Below are 25,703 nucleotides of genomic sequence, written 5' to 3' on the forward strand. Positions count from 1 at the left end.
GGATCCAGTCCATTCCATGCAGACACAGCCCACACCATTATGGAATCGCCACCAGCTAGCACAAGGTCTTGTTGACAACTTGGGTCCATGGCTCCATGGGATCTGCGAAACACTCGAATCCTACCATCACCTCTTACCAACTGAAATCAGGACTCATCTGACCTGGCTACAGTTTTCCAGTCGTCTAGGGCCCAACCGATATGGTCACGAGTCCAGAAGAGGCTATGCAGGCGATGTCGTACTGTTAGCAAAGCCACTCGTGTTTGTCGTCTGCTGCCACAGTCCATTACCGGCAAAATTCGCCGCATTGTCCTAACGTATACATTCGTCGTACGTCCCATACTGATTTCCGAGCTTATTTCACACAGTGTTGCTTGTCTGTTAGCAGTGACAACTCTATACAAACGCCGCTGCTCTAGGTCGTTAAGTGAAGGCCGTCGGTCACTGCGTTGTCCGTTGTGAGAGGTAATGCCCAAAATATGTTCTTCTCGGCACACTGTTGACACTGAGGATCTCGGAATATTGAATTCCCAACGATTTCGGAAATGGGATGTCCCATGTGTCTAGATCAAATGGTTCAAATGGCTCTGAGCACTATGGGACTCAACATCTTAGGTCATAAGTTCCCTAGAACTTAGAACTACTTAAAACTAACTAACCGAAGGACATCACACACACCCATGCCCGAGGCAGGATTCGAACCTGCGACCGTAGCAGGCCCGCGGTTCCGGACTGCAGCGCCAGAACCGCTAGACCACCGCGGCCGGCACGCTGTCTAGATCCACCTACCATTCCGCGTTCAAAGTCTGTTATTCCCGTCGTGCGCCCGTAACCACGTTGGAAACTTTTCCACATGAATCGTCTGAATACAACTGACAGCTCCGACAAGGCAGTTCCCTTAAATAACTTGTGTACGCGATGTCCCTTTTATACCTTGTATTCGCGATGCTAGCGCCATCTGTATACTCAGTGTGTATCGCGATCCCTTGATTTTTGTTCCCTCGGTGTATTGATAGTAAACGATATTTTATACCTGACAGTATGGTATGAAAGGAAAGTTGCATGTATATCGTACAGGATATGCTGATACTTGTTTTGTCTACAGGTCTGAGGATGGCTCAAGTGAATCGAAACCGACGATTCAAAAACATTAAAGCAGTCTAGACGGACAACAAAATCTGTTTTACGACGACTGCAGATCTTCTCCGAGGATATTATGCCAATCTTTGCAATAAACCACCAGTGCCGCGCCGGCCGGTGTGACCGAGCGGTTCTAGGCGCTACAGTCTGGAACCGCGAGACCGCTACTGTCGCAGGTTCGAATCCTGCCTCGAGCATGGATGTGTGTGATGTCCTTAGGTTAGTTAGGTTTAAGTGGTTCTAAGTTCTAGGGAACTGATGACCTCAGCAGTGAAGTCCCATAGTGCTCAGAGCCATTTCATTTTCAACCAGTGCCGCAACTGAAGTGTTTTCGTTAATGCAACCAGTTTCGGTCTGTGTCATTCCATCTTGGTGTAAACACAACACAATCTGCATACAAAGTATGATCCGTGCGCCACTCCATGGTAGCTCGACAACTTATTTTAGGAAACAGACTTTCCAGCTTATAAGCGGTAAGGTGAAAAGACACACCCGCTTGTCTTCACTCAACTCCAGTACCTCATCGTTCGCAACTTGAATGCAAAAACTGCTGACGTTATTATTTTACGTCATATTTCATGAACTTTTGCGCAGAGGGGTCTCTGGGCTGTAGAAATTAGTAAAAGTTATACATCCTTTAAAAGTTCAGTTCAATGAAATGACTTATCAATATGAAAGATCATTCCGTTACAGTAGTAATATGTTGACTATGAAATAACATGAAACATCAATTTTAAGAATGAGCTAGAAGGACTTGTCCAATAGAAAGTACCTTAATTGATTCTTAACACGCCAACTCATTTATCTACATGGCATTTAAGATGCTCTTGCAGGATGTTGACTGCATGTATACCCATGCGACACTTTTCCGTACCAATGTTAACCACTAAAGTAATTGTAGATGTGTCATATTCATGCCTGTCACTATTTTCTCAGAAAAAGATTCTGCCTCGTAGATGAGTGGTCAGCGGGGCTCATTGATATTTAGGGGCTCAAGTTCGATTCCCGACCGGGTGGAGGATTTTATCCGCTCGGGGACTGGCTGTTGTGTTGTCACCATCAATTCATCATCATCGACACGACAAGTAAAAGGATTGTACTAGGCGGCGGAACAACCCCAGATGGGGTCTCCCGTTCAAAAATGCCATCCCATCGTTTCAAAGCTTTCAAAACGTGATGCTATAGAAGACTGCTCAAGATTAGATGGGTAGATCACGTAACTAATGAGGAGGTACTGAAAAGAATTGGGGAGAAGAGGAATTTGTGGCACAACTTGACTACAAGAAGGGATTGGTTGATAAGACACCAAAAAAAAAAAAATGGTTCAAATGGCTCTGAGCACTATGGGACTCAACATCTGTGGTCATAAGTCCCCTAGAACTTAGAACTACTTAAACCTAACTAACCTAAGGACATCACACACATCCATGCCCGAGGCAGGATTCGAACCTGCGACCGTAGCAGTCGCGCGGTTCCTGACTGAGCGCCTAGAACCGCTAGACCACCGCGGCCGGCGATAAGACACATCTGAGGCTTATTCTACCACATGCTTTTTAAACTTGACTCAAAATAGTAATTACTAAAATAACACCACAAACCTCTCTCCACAAAGTTTCAATACGTTTTCTCCTTCCCTTCACTTTTTTGTCAGGCAGTGCATATATTCCAGAATGAGATTTTCACTCTGCAGCGGATGTGCCCTCATATGAAACTTCCTGGCAGATTAAAACTGTGTGCTCTACCGAATGAGCTACCCAAGCACCAAGCACGACCCACAACGTGTCCTCACAGCTTCAATTCTGCCAGTACCTCGTCTCCTACCTTCCAAGAGCACTTGCCCGCAGGAGGCAAAGGACCCGAGTTCGAGTCTCGGTCCGGCACACAGTTTTAATCTGCCAGGAAGTTTCAGTGCATATATTAGCTGTGACAATCCATAGCTTTTTGAACAGGTCTCTGCAGTGTGTTCTACAGCTAATCCCAAATTATTTCTTACAGCGTGTTTCTGTATTCTGAAGATACTATCCGCATAAGTCTCTTCGTGTTTGTTGCCGGATCCTAAAATCAACTTGACTCGATATTTCGGCGATCCAACTGGTCGCCATCTTCAGGAAAATGCTGCTTCTGCTGATGAGTCCCGCTGAGAACTGACGCCAGGTTTCAAATCGACGTCCTATAAAGGCACCGTTCAGTACACGGCGCATGCGCCGCCCATCACGGCTTTTGCTTTCCAAGACAGAGCGGTGGCGCCGCCCTTAGTGAAACACTGCTGGCAACGATATATCGCAATCAAGGACGCACCGAAGAACGTTCAGTTTTGATGCGAGATAATACAGGATTCCACGTCTTGCTAAGAGGAAACCCATTGACTCTGTTGATTAAATTATCAGCCAACCTAATTTCAATCGCCTGTTTATAGACACTGTTCTAAAAACCGGAAATGTTGGCAACTATCACAGTTTCATCAAACTTCATACTGTGTCCCTCATTTAGGCAGTGTTCTGCTACTGCCGATTTTTCCGGCTGTTGTAGCCTCGTATGACGGCGATGTTCCACACACTTGTCATGCGAATCGAATGGCCAATGTAAGCCTTTCCACATTGACACGGAAGTTTGTACACACCGGGTTTCCTAAGCCCCAAATCATCTTTCACAGAGCCGAGCAGAGCCCTAATCTTAGAAGGTGGACGGAACACACTCTTAATGTTAAAATTCCTTAAAATTCGTCCAATCTTAAACGATAAGCCTCCAGCATAAGGAAGAAAGGCCACAGATCTATGTTCCTCTTCACACACCTCCGGAGATGGTCCAAAATCCATAGCCCGACGAATCTGCTTCTCGGTGTATCCATTTTCCTTAAAAGCAGCCATCAAATGCTCAATTTCTTGGGTTAAGCTGTCTGCGTCGGAAATGGCATATGCATCAAAACTGAACGTTCTTCGGTGCGTCCTTGATTGCGATATATCGTCGCCAGCAGTGTTTCACTAAGGGCGGCGCCACCTCCCTGTCTTGGAAAGCAAAAGCCGTGATGGGCGGCGCATGCGCCGTGTACTGAACGGTGCCTTTATAGGACGTCGATTTGAAACCTGGCGTCAGTTCTCAGCGGGACTCATCAGCAGAAGCAGCATTTTCCTGAAGATGGCGACCAGTTGGATCGCCGAAATATCGAGTCAAGTTGATTTTAGGATCCGGCAGCAAACCCGAAGAGACTTTCAAGACTTACGCATAACTTCTTTGTAAATCTGCTTATGCAGAATGAAACAGCTTCTTCATTTTTAAATCATCTGTATTTCGCAGCATTCATGCGTACTGAAAATGCACTGAGGTGACGAAATTCAGGGGATACCGCCTAATATCATATTGCATCTCCTTGTGCCCAGCGTACTGCGGCAGTTCGACATGGCATGTACTCCACAAGTGGTTGGAAGTCCCCTGCAGATATACTGAGCCATACTAACTCTAGAGCCGTTAATAATTGCGAAAGTGTTGCCGGTGGAAGAGTTTGTGCACAAACTGACCTGTCGGTGATCTCCTATAAATGTCCGACGGGATTCTTGTCGGGCAGTCTGCGTGATCAAATCATTCGCTCGAATGTTCTTCAAGCCATCGCGAACAGTTGTGGCTCAGTTCAATGACGCATGGCTGTCCTTAAAAAATCCATTGTTGTTTGGGAACATGAAGTGCTTGAATGGTTGCAGATGTTCTGTAAGAAGCCAAAAATAAACATTTCCAGTCTATGAATAACTCGGTTTGACCATAGTACCCAGTCCAGTCCACGCAAAGACAGCACACCATTATGAAGCCACCACCAGCGCCCTGTTGGCAACTGGGGTCCATGGTTTCGTGCGGACCGTGCCACCATCAGCTCTCACCAACTGAAACAGGGACTCAGCTGACCATCCCACGGTTTGCCAGTCGTCTAGGATCCAACCGATGTGGTCACGAGTCCAGAATAGGCGCTGAAGGCGATGTAGCGCCACTCTTACTGCTGCCATAGCTCATTAACGCCAAATTTCGCCGCACTGTTCTAATGGACATGTTCGTCGTACATGCCGTATTGATTTCTGCTGTTATTACACGCACTGTTTCTTGTCTGTTAACACCGAAAACTCTAGGCAAACGCTGCTGTTCTCGGTCATTAAGTGAAGGCCGTTGGCCACTGCGTTGTCTGTTGCGAGATGTAGTACGTGAAATTTGGTATTACAGGCACACTCTTGACACTGAGGATCTCGGAACTTTGAATTCGCAAACGATTTCCGAAATAAACTGTCCCATGCGTCTATCTCTATCTGCAATTCGGCGTTCAAAGTCTGATAGTTACCGTCGCTCGGCCATATTCTCGTCATAAACCTTTTCACATGTATCACCTGAGTACAAGTGACATCTCCGCCAACGTACTGCTCTTTACGCCTCAATTACGCGATACTACAGCCATCTGAATAAGAGCATATCGCTGTCCATGGCTTTCGCCCTCTCAGGGTGTAGATGAACTAAGATGCTTTATTAATTTTTCAGCAGTGGATTTTCCAATCACTTTATCGCGACTGCAAATAGACCACGATCTTAACAGTTTTTACACTTTGTATTCCGATGTTTGAGCAGACTGTTTTTATAGCTTTTGGAGTTTTACGACAATTAGTGAATCGCATGTACTGAGTTATTTAGAATTGTAATGATAAACCTATTGCCGCCAACAATACAATTATGTTTTTAGATATTTTGCAAGCTACCCTTTAAGAAAGAGGACTAGTCTGTCATTACCAATAAAGCGTTCCCGAGTTGGAGATCGCGTCGCCATGTTGTTTCGGACTTGACTGCAAGTGACCTTGCTCAGGGTGTTGTATTTACTACAGTAATATGACAAAGTGTTCACATACCACAACCGTTTCATTAAAGGGGGCTGGTAATACTTCTTTATTTCAGTACTGGTATCGTCTGCAGAAAGGGGAAAATTTTCAAACGGATATCATTAATGTATATCAGAAACATAAGACCTAAAATAGAACCATGAAGTTCACAACGTCTGATTGCTTCAAATTTTGAATGCCTGTTGCTGTATGGTCGGTACGGAACTAATATCCGCTCTTTCTGTCAGGCAGATTTGATAAAAACTTTGAATCTGTTATGCCTTCTCTTTCACAATATTTTACTTTTGCGTGATGATATTATTTCAATGATGCACAGTTTTATAGACAGTTTCTTCCAAATGATTACGTTTTGCCACTTTTAGCATCTGAAAACTGTCGATGTTACCATTTCATTCTAACAACACACGAGGTGTTGCTGTCAGTGCGTATGTTGAAGATGATCAGTGAAAGAATCAACCAACTAATCAACTAGCCACCAGACGTTTTGAGAAGCCCGTGGGGCGTCAACCTCGTTTCCCCGAGGCAGAATGCAGCGTATTAATAGCAACTTTCGCAATATGCTCCCCGCTTATTCCGTCCAACATTATAGTCCGCCTGCCGAAGCAGGCGGAAAGAACTATCCGGCCCGAAGATAACGGCCTAACACCGAAGAGTAGGAATAACATGGTGTACATTATGCGAGTGTGCGAGAACATACAGCTACTTGGATACATAGTTTTGTGTTTAGTCTTAGCAGTGTGCGGAAGTATGAAAGGTCAGCTATGGTGCTTACTGTATTTCCGTTGTAACCGCTTAAAAATTCCTTTGAACCGCCGAAGCAGTTCTGCTTATTTGAGAAGACAATGTCCTATGGAAAATTCCAAACAGCAGCTTCATTGGTGACAGCCAGATACCGCGCCTTACACCAATCCGTAGATCTGTGTTGTTTTCATTGCACATTGCCGTCAGTGTTCTTTCAATTTCCAATGATGCACCACTTCCTCAGCGTTCAGTGCGCTGTATAATACAGGGTGATTATAAGTTAAACTTTCAAAACGCTGTAGAAATAACACCACTGGTCAGAATGACGTCAAATAGCAACGGAATATTATAGGAGAAGGGGGGAAAACGTATGGCACAAGAAAAAAAATAGTTTGAAAATTGATCAATAGATGGCGTTGCATGTGTCCGAATACGTAAATGAAAACACCTGTCATGCGCACGACCCATTGTAGTTGGTATAAACACGCCGGGTACACGGCTTTTCCTCCTTTGGCGTCTGCGACGTTCGCCATGACTGTTTCAATGTAGAATCGTTCTCTTCTTGTAAAGCTGTATTACAAAAATGGTGACCGTGCATACGCCGCTCTGCATAAGTTCCGGACACTGAAAGGTTTGAAAAAAGGCGTTGGTACGATGGCTGCTGTGAGTTTGGAGAAAATTATTCGGAAATTCGAAAACACGGTTATTTTGGTGTGCAATCTGGTAGAGGGAAGGAACGAATTGATTCGACGTCCATGGAAGCAGTGACCACAGCAATGCAGGAGAAGACGAGTGGTGGTGTGCAAACGTGTATTGCACGGAGAATTGGACGAACATTGGACATACCCGTGAGCAAGGTGCATAAAATCCTACGAAACATCCTTCTTTGCTATCCATTCAAAAATTACCATGTACACGAGTTGCTTCCTGTTGACCTACCAGCAAAAGAGACCTTTGCTTTAGAATTCCTCGCTCGCACGGAAGTGGACAATGATTGACAGTGGAAGATTTTGTGGACAGACAAAGCCCACTTCCATCTAACAGGATATGTCAATAAACAATATTGTCGAATATGGGCAACGGAAAATACACACGCAAATCAACCAGTACCACTTCATCATGAAAAGGTCACTGTGTGGTACGGGTTTACGGCATCATTTATCATTGCGCCATATTTTTTAGAAGAGACAGGTGCTTCCTGTCCTGTTACCTGCACCGTCATTGGTAAGCGCTATGAATGTCTTTTGCGCAACCACGTCATTCCAGCTCTCCAACAGCGTGGATGTGTGGATGGGATCATTTTTATGCAAGATGGAGCACCTCCGCAAATCCAGTTAAACAGCCGCTGAAGCGCCATTTCGGGAATGCTAGAATTAGCAGCCGCCATTCCGCTACAGCCTGGCCGTACCGATCACCTGATCTTAATCCGAGTGACTTGTGGCTGTGGGGCTATCCGAAAGATGTTGTGTTCAGTGTTTCGATTGCAAACTTTGCTGCATTGAAGGCACGTATTGCGCGACACATTCTGAACGTGACCCCGGAAACACTTCGATCAGTTGTGGAACATGCTATTTCTCGATTTCAACTTGTTGCAGAAAACGGTGGACAGCATATTGAACGTGTTTTGCGCCAGTCACACGGAAATTAATAATCCGATTTGATTTTTATTGATGCTTTTTATGTGGTTTTTGGTCTGAAGTCAATTAAAAACCGATTTTTCCCATCCGATGTGATATGACCTTGCCGTGGTGGATGGGCTTACGTAACTAACAGTATCACACTTGTACACCCATGCACACTGAATAGTACAGTTTGTTTAACGTCAAACGTACACCTTAGGCATTGTTGTATGATTCATTTGTCATTTGTAGTCGACTATTATTAAATTATGATACTTATAGCGCCATCTATTGCTACATTTTGTAACTATTTTAATTTTCTTCTGTTATATGTTTTTCTCCTTCTCCGATAATATTCTGTTGCAATTTGACGTCATTCTGACCAGCGATGTTATTTCTACAGCGGTTTGAAAATTTAACTTTAATTATAATCACCCTGTATATATACAGTACAATACAGCAAACACGAAACAGACACAGAAATAACGGTGTGGCCGAGTGGTTCTAGGCGCTTCAGTGTGGAACCGTGCGACCGCTACGGTCGCAGGTTCGAATCCTGCCTCGGGCATGGATGTGTGTGATGTCCTTAGGTTAATCAGGTTTAAGTAGCTCTAAGTTCTAGGGGACTTACGACCTCAGATGTTAAGTCCAATAGTGGTGAGAGCCATTTTGAACCACAAAAAAAAAAAAAAACAAGTTTATTGGTGACTTCATCTATCAGTTTTCAGTTATTTAGTCTTCAATTCTTTTTTTTTTTTGTATTATTATTTTAGTTCTCTGTTCCATTTTCGTCTGTCAGCTCGCCACTATGTGCGTACTGGCTTCAACTAGAAAGATTCTCACCAGCCTACTCCAAACGCAATCTCCAGCCCAATAATGCCATACGAATATTCTATTTCATTCCGTAGTCATCTCAAATTCACAGTGATAAGGTTTCCGTCATTTTTCTAATTTTTTTTTAAAACTAAACGGCCGATTTCATTTTCCAATTCGTGATTGCGTTTAGTCTTGTCGTCTAAAAGAAGTTAAAACCTGATCTGGCTTTTCCTTTCTTCCTCCGACACGTGATTCAGTTCGACAACAAACGAACCTACAAAATTTTCCCGACAGACATAGTAAAGTCAAAAATAGTGTCCCAACAGATAAAATTCTACTTTCAGAAAAAAAGCACTCCATTAGGATTACCAAGGCAGCGGTGAAGAGGAAAGGTGAGAAAAGAACCAGTCTTGCATTTTACAGGTAAATCTAAAGGTTCCCAAATTCGACTGAAATCAGTCATAGATAAAAGCGTGATCTAGACTACTTCGTTCATTAAATAATAAAAGAAAACCCTAGATTTCTTCTTGTGACAAAATGCCACCTTTCTGTAATTCAGTGAAAATGAAGTCCAGATATCTTATAGGAACATAGCAAAATTTGAAACTTGCTGGCAGATTACAGCTAACTGCCAGAACACCAGTCGAGACCGGCACATATTTTTACCGTAGTTCTAGGAAGTTTCACAACGGCGCGCACTCCATCACATCCCGAAAGGTTCGTCCTGGAATGCGAACGAGCGTAGCAGCACTGGGAATTAATTATCTGTGCAGGTTAAAATTTGTGTCAGGTATAACTGGTGATAGCACAGTAAAGTAAGTTCAGAGTAATATGAATACATAACTGAAATAAATCGCTATTTTTTGAACGACTCTGAACTCCAGTAAGAAGTTCACTGTGTAATGGCATTGAACCAAAGAGGTATTTAATTTGTACATGAGATATTACTCGTCAGGTTGTGTCGGTCAGTAGGCGTTGGTATTGACTTCTTTGGTTGCCCTGGTGGGCTTGGCACTAACGTAAGTGAAAATGTACATTTTCAACGGACAGAACGCACTTCATACAGGGAAACCGTGGAAGAAACAATATATATGTGCTGCAATTAGGGCTGCATTTTTCTGGTGAATGATCGGATGGATATCATTTTGTTGGACTTGCAGTATATTGCAAGTAAGTTGTGACTTGCCCGCCCGGTTGGCCGTGCGGTCTAACGCACGGCTTTCCTTGCGGGAAGGAGCTCCTGGTCCCCGGCACGAATCCGCCAGGCGGTTTTGTGTCGAGGTCCGGTGAGCCGACCAATCTGTGGATGGTTTTTAGGCGGTTTTCCATCTGCCTCAGTGAATGAGGGCTGGTTCCCCTTACTCCGCCTCAGTTACACTATGTCGTCGATTGCTGCGCAAACACGTTCTCCACGTACGCGTACACCACCAATACTCTACCACGTAAACATAGGGGTTACAAACGTCCGGTATGAGACGTTCCCTGGGGGGGTCCACCGGGGGCCGAACCGCACAATAACCCTGGGTCCGGTGTGGGGCGGCGGAGGCGTGAAGTGGACTGCGGTAGTCGTCGTGGGGTTGTGGACTACTGCGGCTGTGGCGTGGACGAAGCCTCTCCGTCGTTTCTAGGTCCCCGGTTAACATACAATACAATACAAGTTGTGACTTCAGTTTTCTCTCTGAGAGAATGAATGCTGAGCATCTGAAACTGACCCGCGGTGCCATGGTTGTCCTGGTTGTACCAACAGTAAGATAAGTAACAGCCTCTACGTCTCACAGCAACTACTCGTATATGCGTCTGGGCACAGACAATGATATTAGCGATCAGTGAGTGTTTTGCTTGAAGTCTTTGTTCTACTAGTTTACAACGTTGGCAGCACGTAAACCCTTGATAATTTTTGTGGTATGAGCGTTATTCCCTGCCTAAGGTTTCGTCTCCAGATGTTGGAGATATTATCAGAGGCTGTAAAGACTAAGCCAGTTAATTGAGTTTGAATCTACTTCTCCGTCCGAACAAGACTCGGAAGGCCCAACGGTACCGACCGACCGCCGTGTCATCCTCAGATGATAGACGCCGCTTGATGTGGATGTAGAGTGGCAGGTGGGCAGCACACCGCTCTCCCGGTCGTTGATAGTTTTCGATACTGGAGCCGCTACTTCTCAATCAAGTAGCTCCTCATTTGGCCTCACAAGGGCTGAAGGTACCCCACCTGCCGACAGCGTTCGGCAGAAGCGGACGGTCACCCGTCCACTTCAATGATCTTACAAGAACCACTGTTAAGTACGCGGCGAGGTCGTTGGCTTTGAAACTACTATCTAAGTCTTTATAGCCTCTGATGATGTTTGCAGCATTAGGAGGAAAAACGTTAAGCACAGGAACATGCCTAGACCTTGGCGTAGAGCTCATATGAGGGGCGTTTGAAAAGTCCGTGCAAAAATAAAAACTACTTACGTGTCTGGGGTAAACCTTTTTTTACTTTTCGACATAGTCTCCTTTTAGACATATACATTTCGTCCAACGCTGTTCTAATTTGTTGATCCCTTCCGAATAATAGGAATTGTCCAAGTCTGCAAAACAGCTATTAGTTGCTGCAATCACCTCCTCGATTGAATAAAATCTTTGTCCCACCAGCCATTTCTTCAAATTGGGGAACGAATAGTAGTCCGAGGGAGCCAAGTCTTGAGAATAGGGGGGATGTGAAACGAGTTGGAATCCTATTTCCATTAATTTTGCGACCATCACTGCTGACGTGTGTGCTGGTGCATTGTCATGATGGAAAAGGACTTTTTTGCAGTCCAATCGCCGGCGTTTTTCTTGCAGCTCGGTTTTCACACGGTCCAATAACGATGAATAATATGCGATCTCAGGTGCCTTTACACTTTTCCAGATAGTCGATGAGGATTATTCCTTACAAATCCCAAAAGGCAGTGGCTATAACCTTTCCGGCTGAAGGAATGGTCTTCGCCTTTTTTGGTGCAGGTTCTCTCTTGGTAACCCATTGTTTAGATTGTTGTTTGGTCTCAGGAGTATAGTAATGTATCCATGTTTCATCCACAGTGACGAAACGACGCTTAAAGTCCTGCGGATTCTTCCTGAACAGATACAGACCATCCTTGCAAACACGTCACGCGATTCCGTTTTTGATCAAGCGTGAGCAATCGCGGAACCCATCTTGCGGACATCATTCTAATGTCCAAATGCTTATGCAAAATACACTCCTGGAAATTGAAATAAGAACACCGTGAATTCATTGTCCCAGGAAGGGGAAACTTTATTGACACATTCCTGGGGTCAGATACATCACATGATCACACTGCCAGAACCACAGGCACATAGACACAGGCAACAGAGCATGCACAATGTCGGCACTAGTACAGTGTATATCCACCTTTCGCAGCAATGCAGGCTGCTATTCTCCCATGGAGACGATCGTAGAGATGCTGGATGTAGTCCTGTGGAACGGCTTGCCATGCCATTTCCACCTGGCGCCTCAGTTGGACCAGCGTTCGTGCTGGACGTGCAGACCGCGTGAGACGACGCTTCATCCAGTCCCAAACATGCTCAATGGGGGACAGATCCGGAGATCTTGCTGGCCAGGGTAGTTGACTTACACCTTCTAGAGCACGTTGGGTGGCACGGGATACATGCGGACGTGCATTGTCCTGTTGGAACAGCAAGTTCCCTTGCCGGTCTAGGAATGGTAGAACGATGGGTTCGATGACGGTTTGGATGTACCGTGCACTATTCAGTGTCCCCTCGACGATCACCAGTGGTGTACGGCCAGTGTAGGAGATCGCTCCCCACACCATGATGCCGGGTGTTGGCCCTGTGTGCCTCGGTCGTATGCAGTCCTGATTGTGGCGCTCACCTGCACGGCGCCAAACACGCATACGACCATCATTGGCACCAAGGCAGAAGCGACTCTCATCGCTGAAGACGACACGTCTCCATTCGTCCCTCCATTCACGCCTGTCGCGACACCACTGGAGGCGGGCTGAACGATGTTGGGGCGTGAGCGGAAGACGGCCTAACGGTGTGCGGGACCGTAGCCCAGCTTCACGGAGACGGTTGCGAATGGTCCTCGCCGATACCCCAGGAGCAACAGTGTCCCTAATTTTCTGGGAAGTGGCGATGCGGTCCCCTACAGCACTGCGTAGGATCCTACGGTCTTGGCGTGCATCCGTGCGTCGCTGCGGTCCGGTCCCAGGTCGACGGGCACGTGCACCTTCCGCCGACCACTGGCGACAACATCGATGTACTGTGGAGACCTCACGCCCCACGTGTTGAGCAATTCGGCGGTACGTCCACCCGGCCTCCCGCATGCCCACTATACGCCCTCGCTCAAAGTCCGTCAACTGCACATACGGTTCACGTCCACGCTGTCGCGGCATGCTACCAGTGTTAAAGACTGCGATGGAGCTCCGTATGCCACGGCAAACTGGCTGACACTGACGGCGGCGGTGCACAAATGCTGCGCAGCTAGCGCCATTCGACGGCCAACACCGCGGTTCCTGGTGTGTCCGCTGTGCCGTGCGTGTGATCATTGCTTGTACAGCCCTCTCGCAGTGTCCGGAGCAAGTATGGTGGGTCTGACACACCGGTGTCAATGTGTTCTTTTTTCCATTTCCAGGAGTGTATTATGTAAACGTTCATTCGAGATGCCCACAGCACTAGCAATCTTATGCACCTTAAATCTTCTGTCATCCATCACCATATCATGGCTTTCATCAATGATTTCTGGAGTCATAACCTTCACAGGGCGTCCAGAACGTTCAGCGTTACTTGTGCCCATATGGCCACTCCGAAAATTTTGAAACCACTTATAAACTGTGCTAATCGAAGGTGCAGTCACCGTAATGATTATCAAGCTTCTCTTTAGTCTCCTGAGGCCTTTTGCCTTCCATAAAGTAATGTTTAATCACCACACTATATTCTTTTTTGTCCATTTTTTGACAATCACTCGACTTCCTTGATTCACACGAATGCCAAACACAAAGCAATAGACCAATATGGCTGAAACTTAGTGTGCGTTCTTTCCGAAGATGCTACTAACTAAACATGACCTCGATACGCGCCGGTGGTGCCATCTCGCGGACTTTGCACGGACTTTTCATACGCCCCTCGTATAAAAAATATCACCAAGGATGCAAATGGCAGCCTTAGACGCTTGCACTGTATGGCAGTATATGCGTCTGGATCACTTCCAAGTTTCGGTACAAGCTTTACAATGCCCTACAGGGCGAACGGTAAGCACTGATTGCGGTGTGTGCAGTTACTGTTATCGCGGGCGATCTCATCCATCTCAGCCATAAATGGTGACAAATATGGACCCACCAAGGTTAAGTGCTGTTTTAAGTGTTGTGCGTCCACTGTCATTGTTGCGAACAGCCACCATACTATCGCTAGTTGTGTTTTTATCTCGTGCGTAAAGAAACCAGACTGTCGTCTTGTTTTTTTAATTGTGTCTGTCTACTTATTGTGCGTCTTCATCCGCATCGTCACCGCAGTGTTTTTATATTTTAAATTCCACAACTTTTCGCCATTTTACAGTTTTTTTATGTCACCGTTTTATCACCATTATGTTTTTTAACTTTTCTGTAGGCTGTAGAGCAGCATATTACGCTGCCGCCAGCTGCCCCTCTGGAGGGGGTGGGGGGGGGGTTGAAATGGCTCTGAGCACTATGTGACTTAACTTCTGAGGTCATCAGTCGCCTAGAACTTAGAACTAATTAAACCTAACTAACCTAAGGACATCACACACATCCATGCCCGAGGCAGGATTCGAACCTGCGACCGCAGCGGTCACGCGGTTCCAGACTGAAGCGCCTTTAACCGCACGGCCACACCGGCCGGCGGGGGGGGGGGGGGGTTGAAACGAAATGCAATGAAGTAAATCAAAAAAGATTCACCAAGCATCACCATGCGTACAAACCGATCTAAACAAGCGCAGTAAACCAGAAGACTTTGTAATCATAGCGTGTAGGCTTTCACGGCCGGCGTCTTCAGTAATTAAAACTTCCGGGCTAAGAGGCCGTGGTCCAATAGTAGAAATACTTCTCCCTGACGTTTCGTTGCCAGCTGCGGGCAACATCATCTGAGGTGAGTCTACGACTGGCTGCTAGGCCGTGGAGGTCCTGTTTATATAGACCGCGTAGAGGGCGCCACCACTCGTCACTTGTTGTCAATAGTAAAACTATTTTACTGTCACGTGACGAGTGGTGGCGCCCTCTACGCGCTCTATATAAACAGGACCTCCACGGCCTAGCTGCCAATCGTAGACTCACCTCAGATGTTGTTGCCCGCAGCTGGCAACGAAACGTCAGGGAGAAGTATTTCTATTATTGGACCACGGCCTTTTAGCCCGGAAGTTTTAATTACAGAAGACTTTGATTTGTCCCAGTGGAGATGGGAGACAGGTATTACGATTCACAAAAACCAACAAAAAAAAGGGGGCGATCCATTTTGCAATCGCGACGAGACATCCAAATCAACGAATATATTTCGCTGGAGTGTAGCTTAGCATCATATCCAGGCAATGCCAAGGACGCCCTGACTCTAATCCAGGATTCCTTTGACTGAACAGAGAAATGAAATTTAAAGTAACTACGTATCATATATGTAAGCTATTTTTGTTCTACGTTTTATCTATTTGTCGTTAGTACCACTGTTTTACACCTGCTGCTTAATGTGTAATAATATCCTGTGTCCCACTGTAAGCTAAATTAACAGATAATATTAGCAATTTATTGGGGAATGGAACCATAGACCTTGATCGTGACATCTGAGCAGTCAACAAGCCTCATTCAATAATTTTCTGACACGCGTAATCCCGCCGATGTTATAGACTCACTGCAGCGGGTCAGGGCCTGGAGAGTTATCTTGACAGCTCGCGTCCGTCTTCAGGCTATACTTGGCCAGATAAGAAGTGCGTCAGATGATACGACTCCGGAGCGCTGGTATAACTAACACATCGCCTGCTGAACAGTAAGTACCTCATGTGTATTCATTGGGGAAACAGCATTTCACGGCGTTTCCCGTTAAGGACGACTTTCTGGTTAATACGTATGGCTGGAAATTAACGCTTGCATCCACATAGATAAAGTTAAGAAGTGTAGGTTATGCGAGGAGGAGTCTAATGGGATTAACGTGTACGTGAACTTCAATGACACGGATTAACCAGAAAAAAAATGTAACATTGAGCGTGTCGTAAGGAGGAGTACCAGGACTGGTTAAGATCTCAGAGTATATAAACGGTCTATCCTGATCAGCAGCATTCTGAGACACACGCTATGACGCTGTTGTCAACGTGAAAAAAGCATTATGCAGAAAAAAAAAAATCCAGCTGTATACGATTACAGGTTGTGTGATATCTATTCATTTCACGTGGACAGCCGGCCGTTGTGGCCGAGCGGTGCTAGGCGCTTCAGTCTGGAACGGCGCGACAGCTACGGTCGCAGGTTCGAACCCTGCCTCGGGCATGGGTGTGTGTGATGTCCTTAGGTTAGTTAGGTTTAACTAGTTCTAAGTTCTAGGGGACTGATGACCTCAGCTGTTAAGTCCCACAGTGCTCAGAGCCATTTGAACCTTTTTTTTTTTTTCACCTGGACGCAAGACTAATACATGATGCAGTAAAGTTTCATCTATATGAAAAAATCTGACAGCCTACGGTGCACACGTAAATAGGTTTTAGCTTTCAGAAAGTACGTCAAGGCTCTGGACCCACAGGTGGAGAAACTAATGGTACTGACGATGGCGATCAGCCAGTCGCACCGTCCGCCTGGACTCTTAGTCAGGTGGAGCAGGCTACGTGCTGTCACCGATTTCAGCCACTTCTTTCATTTCTCTTCCATAATCATCCAAAACAACACTATACTGCACAGACACTCAACAGTTGTCTGCCAGATAAATATACAACTGACACATCACGACCAGCAAAGAGGTGGAACTAAGCCTCAGTGTTTGAGATTGTTCAACAAGTTTTTATGAAGGCCAGCCACCACATTCGGATTGGACTTAATGGCGAGTTATGTGTCTTATATACCGCATAAACTTTCCTGTGTAAATACTAACGCCACCAGGAATCAATGATGTCATCATCATCAGCGTTCTGCCCTAAGGCAAAAAAAGTTCAAATGTGTGTGAATTCTTAAGAGACCAAACTGTTGAGATCATCGGTCCCTAGACTTGCACACTACTTAAACTAACTTATGCTACGAACAACACACACACCCATGCCCTCCAGCGGGAGAGGCCGCGCAATCCGTGACATGGCGCCTCTAACCGCGCGGCCATTCCGCGCGTCCCTAAGGCAAGTCTTCACGTGTAGCCTTCCATGCAGTCCTGTCATTTACTATCCTCTTCGTCGTCTTGTAATTGTTTTCTACCCTTATACTATCCACTATGTGGAATCTTCTTCGTTTTCTATTCACTGTTCCTTCCACAGGATCAATCAGTAAAAAACCTCCTCCCATCCAATGACCTAGCCATTTGTGTTTTCTCTTTCTGATTACTTTTAAAATTTCTCTCGCTTCCCAACTCCTCATTTCTCAATTTGTCTACCCATTTTATCCCTCAAATGTCCGCCCCCGGTAGCTGAGTGGTCAGCGCGACAGAATGTCAATCCTAAGGGCCCGGGTTCGATTCCCGGTTGGGTCGGAGATTTTCTCTGCTCAGGGACTGGGTGTTGTGTTGTCCTCGTCATCCTCATCGACGCGCAACTCGCCGAAGTGGCGTCAAATCGAAAGACTTGCACCCGGCGAACGGTCTACCCGACGTACGATTTAAGAATCCTCCTCCAAACCCACATCTCATATACTTCTACTCTTCTTTCTTCCTCTTTCCTCAGAGTCCATGTCATAGCTTTGTATACTGTCACGTTCCATATAAAATAGTTCGCCAGCCTCTTCCTCAGATACCTGTTCATGTTCCCACATAGAAATCTCCTCTTATCATCAATTGTTACCTTGGCAACTGCTAAATCCATTCTTCTTACTGGATCTCATGTCTTCCGTAATAATGATTCAACTATATCTTAAATCATTAACTTATTCTATATCTTCTTATCCCAACTTTATAGTTGTTCTTACTTTTCTTGCACTTACCACCATAGATTTTGTCTTTTTCTTATTAATTCTCATTCCGATGATGTGCTAACCTTTTCTTATTCTGTCCTTATCTTGATTCTACACGTGTTCCATAATACTTTGTAGGCGCTAGCCATCACTAAATATTGAACATGGGGTATAGATTCCTTATACTAAATAAATAGAAATTTCAACAGTCGGTGCCTCATAGTTAACGTTCGCTGCAAGCCATTAGAATATCAACAACAGGAAGGATAGCAAACAACGAAATTTTATTTATTCTGTGTTTACAGTATAGTAGAAAAAATACACGATTAAACTTTTAGGTGTTTTGAGTGAGTACAGGCTGCGAAATTTAATACATAGGGCTGCCACCTCTGGCACCAACAATGGTCTTAACCCGGCTGGGTACTGGATCGAACTGAGTTTGGATGACAGGCATAGCTACCTCATTCCGCCCTGTTTTAACTCTGTACCAGATTTGATTAGTCGTCATGATCGCCGAGTAGTGGCACGTCATCCGCCAAACAACCCATTACCAGACGGCTTCAGTGGACGAGAGATCTCGAGAACGTGCTCGCGAGGGTAACAGTAGAACGTCTTCTAAATCGAGCTAGGTCAGGATAACACGGGAAAAATGTGGTCTTGCGTTATCTTGCTGAAAGATAACGTCAGAGAGACTTCGAAGCTAGAGCACAGCCACCACCCTTGACAAGTGTAACCCATGCTGTCCTAATTAGGGGCTATGCGAACCAGAAGTGGTATTAGGAACCTAATGGTAGCGCACAGTATTATGCTGGATGCTGACTCGTATGACGATGATGAATGAAATGTGGTAACGTTTTCCTCAGCACCTCCACCTTGGATGCATCCAACGTGATGGTATAGTCAGACTCGTTTTAAAAGACAGTTGTGGTACCACCCCAGCGTCCACTGTTGTCTGGCGTACTGCTGTCGGTGTGTCATCTCTGTTGCTTTGTCAAGGGGTGTGGTAACAATGTTCGCCATGCCGACTGTTCGTGGTGCCCGAGACGCCATCGTACTGTCGGTGTGGTAACTTTTATTGCTACAAAAAGCCCATTTCGTGACCAACGGTACGTGACGTGCCTGTACGATACTGCATTGGCGAACAAACAACACGTATGTCTTCTCGGGTGCTAGTCACGTGGTATCGTTCAGCTCTTGCATGGAGTTGAGTATGGAAACCCTGAATCTATCGATTCCATATTCTACATCTACATGACTACTCAGCAAGGCACACGACGGTGTGTGGCGGAGATTACTTTTGGTACAACCAACTGATCCCCCCTTTCCGTTCCATCCGCGAATGGTGAGTGGGAAGAATGATTGTGGGCAAGCATTTGTATTAGCTCTAATTTCTCGAATTTTCTCTTCGTGGTCACTTCGCGAGACATATATGGGAGGAAATAATATGTTGTTCGACTCTTCCCGGAAATACTCTCTCGAAATTTGAATAGGAAACATGTGTACGATGCTCAACTCATCTCTTGTACCGTTAGCCACTGGAGTCCGTTAAGCATCTCTGTAACGTCCTCGCGCCAACGAAACGATCCCGCGACGAAACATGCCACTCTTCGTTGGATCTTCTCAGTCACTTTTATCAGCCCTACTTGGTAAGGGTCCCAGATGGATGAACAGCGCATTGTAAGCCACATCTGTAGTGGATCATCAATTTCCTTGAGATTTTTCCTATAAATCTCAGTCTGGCATCTGCTTTTCCAACTATTTAACAGTAGTGGATTCTTTTCCTATGCATGCGCCATATGTTACATTTATTTACGTTCAGGGTAAACTGTCAGTTCCTCCGCCGTTATAGATAACTGCATTTAACAGCGTCAAAGAGTTTTCGATGCTTTCTACTGGATCATTTATATAAACTGTAAATAGTAATGGTCCACTAACGCTTCCTTGGGTATTCCGAAAATTACTTTTACATCTGTCGATTTTGTTCCGTTAAGAGAGGCGTGTTGAATTCTATCTGCAAGAAAGTTTTGAATCCAGTCGAAAATGTCGTCCAGTTCTCAGTAAATTTGTACATTTTTTCACTAAAAGGCAGTGTGGGACGGTGTCAAATGCCTTTCTGAAGTCGAAGAACATGGCATCAACCTGGGCGCCGACGTCTGAAGCGCTGTGGCTCTCGTGGAGGAACAGAGCGAGTGGATTTTCGCAAGATCTCTGTTTGCAGAATGCATGTTGATTTTTATAGAGGGGATTTTCGTTCTCCAAAAACGTCATAATACATGAGCATAAATCGTTCCATAATTCTACAACAGACTGACGTCAATGATGTAGGACTATCTGTCCTACGACCCTTCTTGAAACTGTGAATGACCTGCGCTTTTTTTCCAGTCGCTAAGTACCCTTCCGTGCTCAAACTATCTACGTTGCTCGCATGACAGTCGTGCAATTCCCACCATCGTGAGAAGCAAATACTGCGTAACGATAAACCATACTAGATAGGTCAAGACCCTGCCATTGTCGAAGTGTGACACTTGCTGGCAGTCGCTCTCCTTTTTGCACTAGGTATCCCCTCACCAAAGAACAACATTCAAATGCGATTTCTGAATGAGAAACCTGCTGCGTAATCCTTCATTATATCCAGCATGTAGATGATGTTAGTCTACGTACTTAGTGCAGTTGCGCTGAAGTGCAAGCATGTAGTGCACTTCATATCAGTTTGACGTTTCTTGCATGTCGTCTTCATGGCGTCGGAATTTTAATGGACACTAATGTATATCTGGAGAGTGTGTCTTAAGTTGGCTCAAAGCCGAAGCTCGCTGTATCGAAATAGAACACATCGAATGTGGCAGATTAATATCGGAGTGAACAAAAAATGAAACCCGACAAACTCAAAATAGAGAGAAATGGGTGGAGAAGTAAGGATTGGGGAATTGTTGTTTTAAAAGATAGTATCCCGGTTCAAATGGCTCTGAGCACTATGGGACTCAACTGCTGAGGTCATTAGTCCCCTAGAACTTAGAACTACTTAAACCTAACTAACCTACGGACATCACACACATCCATGCCCGAGGCAGGATTCGAACCTGCGACCGTAGCGATATAGTATCCCGGCTTTTGCCTTAGTGAAACCAGTGGAAACCTAAATCTGAATGACCAGCAGGCTATCTGAATTGTCGCCCTTCGGAATGAAGGTGTAGTGTCTCACCGCCTCGTTCCATGGGTGGAGAACGATGGTTTTATTACAAGTATATGCGGATACGTATGAAAGTTTTAGAAGCAAATTGTCTGCAGTAATTAATAGCAACGGACTGAAAACAAAACTGTGGATCACCTTTCGAGGGATAGTTGTTTAGGACGGCCGTTGTGGCCGAGCGGTTCTAGGCGCTTCAGTCTGGAACCGCGCGACCGCTACGGTCGCAGGTTCGAATCCTGCCTCGGGCATGGATGTGTGTGATGTCCTTAGGTTAGTTAGGTTTACGTAGTTCTAAGTTCTAGGGGACTGATGACCACAGATGTTAAGTCCCATAGTGCTCGGAGCCATTTTTTGATAGTTGTTTATGTTGCTGCTGCAGTTTCTAAACGCACAGTAGGAAGAGTGCAGCACGCAAAAGCAGGTAATCCGTGTGCGAGTCCTGGCAAGGCGTACAGTTTTAGTCTGTGGTGAACATTGCACCAAAAGCACAGATCATTAACGTGTAGTAAATTACAGTTGGATTTGTGGCATCAATAAATATACCAGTTGCTCACACGTAATACTCTAAACAACGAATCAAATTATAAACGTGTGCAGTTAACAAGGTGCAGCAGGGTACAATTGCTTCGGCTGTCGGGAACAGAGTTCAAATGTTTTGAGCGCCAAGGGATGAGGCACAATTTGGCTGGCAAATAAAAAACAGCACAGCGCATGAAAACCAAACGTAGCGACACTAAGGCTAAAAAGGGACATACGACACTGTTTTATAGGAATATTTATTTTAAAGGCTGTGTTTATTAACGAAAATTCAGGGCAGTCGATAGCCTAACAGTCCTAATGATTGCAGATGACATAGTGTATTAATTTAGAGCTGTGGCTGATTTCGTTTTGCGACCACAGGGCGCACGCAATGTAAATAAAAACTAAAGTGCGTAAGTTATTTAGATAACAACAAAATCCGATGTAATTTATTTCTTACCCTAAATAAAATCTGTATGTACGTATTTAATGAAAAATGAAAGATAAAACAATTAAGGATTCTACAGTTGTGGTGAAATATGTTTGTATATTAAAGGAAAATAATAATTGTGTACTTGGAAAAGGGGGAACCTGTCTTTAATTCATAATTAGTACAGTAGAGTGTTTGTACAAATTGCCGTTTGTAACATGAAGCGCAATGGTAAAGGGATAAGACTGTCTTTGGGTACAACAAACCTCATTCTAGAAGGGAAATGCCTGTTTTACACGTTTATTTCTGAGCATTAATCTTATTAATGGCTCCGCTAACATATTCCCCTTGGCGTGGCTAAAAGTGCTAGGATATAAAGAACAAATTACTACCAAGGGTCACTGTCGCCCTGAATGGATTCCGATTGAACGCACTGGAGATGTTTCCATTGCAGGGGCATGAGTGAAATTACACTCAAGCCAACCGTTTTCTCTCCTGCACCCTAGCATGTCCACTTACAGTCGATGAATAGACACAAACCTTGTACTTTAGAGGTGCATGAATCGCATTTCAGCTTAAATGGACATCCATGTTTTGGCGTCCGCTCTACATCCTAATGAGGGCCTACCATCACCAGCCCTAGTTTCCAAGATGACAATTCTCTCGTCCACATGGCTGTAAATATGACTGCTTGTCAGGAGGAACACTTGGGAGCAATCACTTATGAAAACGCAAAGCCAGAAGATTTGAATGGCGCTGAAAGTCTTTGGAATTGTCTGGCGTACAGCAACATATCACACGAATGATATCCATGCATTCTCGCCGTCTATGAGGTGTTGCGGCAGGAACGGTTAGCCGAAGACATTACCTATAAACCAGAAAATTACCCAGTTAATCTAACGTATCGTAGTTCAACTAGCCGTGAGAGTGTCACGTACTATGACACAGTCGAGACTTTCTTGGTCTGGTTACACCCATCTGATTTCTCCAGATATACTAACAATGAACTGTCCAAACAATGTGACACCTAATGGTTATTGTGTTATATAGTTTGGGACGCAGTCACAAAATAGCTTTTTCCAGTGATCTACACTGATGTTGCAATAGGCTCACGTTAAAGATAAAATGGAAAGCGTACAGAGTTAAAACACAGGAGGCTGTCAGTCTACTGATCATTGGTAGCATGCTGGAATACATGCAGTTCATCATTGGAAATAACTGCAACAAAAAGCTTGTATGACGTGTGCTGGAATATTGTTCCAGTTTCTGACACCCAAAATAGGTTACAGAGGAGGTTATTATCTCTATCTTACGTGATGACTATACGAAAATGCTGGAGATATTCTGACAGTGTTGCAGAAACTTAGTTTCAGTATTTCAGCTGATTATAAATTAGAAATTCAGGAATTACAGATCGGCTGACGACACGGAAATGATCACACACCCCACGCTAAGTTCGTGAAGAGAACGTTGAGAACAAATGGCAGTATCACACAATGGCATAGTGTTGTCTATCGAACATTTCACAGCACGTGTACGGTAAGTGCCCTAATATTAGTTTGCTATTACGTAAGTAATTAATCCGAGACTTTTCAGAAAGAACTACTAATTTTTTCTCGTTTCAAAACCATTTTTTTTTTTGTGGAAACACGCGTCTACACTAAAGCATAATAGTGTTCTGTCAACAGAGGTACTGGCATCCAACGGAAGCGGACACGACAAATCGCCATTGTTCACATGGCGTTATCCAAGAATGTTTATCTTCGAAAATTCACTTTGACGGTCAGAAAGAATGAAATACGATGTGTCCTGTTCATTAAAACTTAACGACACAGCATAAAATCCAGTTGCTTTGAAATCGGGTCGTTACACACTCAAGGATGGAAACGAGTACTTAGAAAGCTGAGGTAAGGAGCCACGCGATGCAACAATGAGTTTGGCACCTACCTTGGTCCGTATGCTGTCGTGCATTGTGAAGGCTCAGGCAGACGTAACCTGCGGCACCCACTGAGAACCGTCGTGCATCGGCAACTGGCGGGAGTCGGCTCGCTCGCGCTGCCACACAACTTAACGCCGCGCTCTACCCCAGCGCCGCGCCGCGGTGTTTCGGGAAACTCGGGCTCCAGGGGGCATTCTCGCAACGCTGACGTCCCGCGGAAGTTGAAAGCGACGATTCATCGACGCTAGGCAAAAAATAGGGCTCTTCGCCGTACTTCCTCCGCATAATTTTTCATCTGGCGAATCACTACTTTATAACTGGCTCACGGAGCTTACTACTCAGTGCACGTGTCAATATGACCGCCGGGAAGGTGCCCTTAATGATGCCCAAACAAAGAAATGCGCAAGTTTTTTACTTTCTCTATTTCGTAATATTATGTGGTAATAATAAATCCCCTATTCTTTAAATAATCGAATTCTCATGTATAAAACAGATTCCAAGTTCTGATTACCTTACAAATGATTTAATGTGTTAAATATTTTATGTTAAGCAAGCAAGTGGTAAAGTTTACAAAATATTTGAAATTATTTTTAAGGTTTGTTGGAAGTCGCAAAGTGCTTTCATCATCTAACAATGCACGAGTATACTCTGGGTAATTTGCGCTCCGTTTCAATCAAACGCTAGTTTTTGTCGCTTCTCAGTGTTTTTTGCAAAGTGATGTCTACTGAGCTACGTCGTACAATAATATAGCTATTTTGCAAGTGCATTCAGTGGAATATGTGGATACTTCCTACAAAATTTGTTGCGAATAGTTAGTAGTGAAGAAGTAATATAAGGCGTGTGAGAAAAGTAATGAGACTGACAACACTCGAGTGATCTGACAACACTGTGCTGGTCAGTTTGTGTAGACTGGAGTGTCCGTTCCTTCCAGAAGCTCAGTCCGAGTTTCAGCTCTGTTCAGTAATCACGTGATTTTTGAGAGCGCCATCATGAAGTTGCATTTTTATTGTTTGTTACAAAAATGGAACAGCGTAATTTAGAGCAAGCTTATGCCATCAAGTATCTGTTAAACTAGGGGAATACGCTAGTGTAACCTTTCAGAAGTTGAAAAAGGCCTTTGGGGAACAACTGCTTTGCCGGCACAACTCATTTTTGGAAAGCCGAGAACACGTTGAATATGAACCTCGCCCAGAAACAACTTCAACTAAAAAACCTGACGATAACATCGAATGTGTGCGTGCTCTTGGGAGATTGTTACTTCAGGGCAAACTGTCGAACAAGTGTTTAACAAAATTTCCTTGAAGGCTCAGGGAAAGGGAGTTTCGAGTGAGACCAGACATTGCAGACAACTGGAGGCTACATCGTGACAACGCCCC

At 44.8% G+C, this 25,703-nt stretch overlaps 1 protein-coding gene across 1 annotated transcript in view; it reads right to left on the bottom strand.

The window, feature by feature from the left end:
- Nucleotides 1–24,489, bottom strand: part of LOC126259661 (phytanoyl-CoA dioxygenase domain-containing protein 1 homolog) — a 73,461-nt gene extending 48,972 nt beyond the window's left edge. Inside the window, exon 1 of the mRNA XM_049956598.1 lies at nt 24,336–24,489. Coding sequence (XP_049812555.1) covers nt 24,336–24,359 — 24 coding nt within the window. The 5' untranslated portion in view covers nt 24,360–24,489. The remainder of the gene's footprint in view (nt 1–24,335) is intronic.
- Between the last annotated feature and the right edge of the window lie 1,214 nt (nt 24,490–25,703).

The sequence above is a fragment of the Schistocerca nitens genome, chromosome 5 (assembly GCF_023898315.1).
Source record: "Schistocerca nitens isolate TAMUIC-IGC-003100 chromosome 5, iqSchNite1.1, whole genome shotgun sequence".
Taxonomy (NCBI): Eukaryota; Metazoa; Arthropoda; class Insecta; order Orthoptera; family Acrididae; genus Schistocerca; species Schistocerca nitens.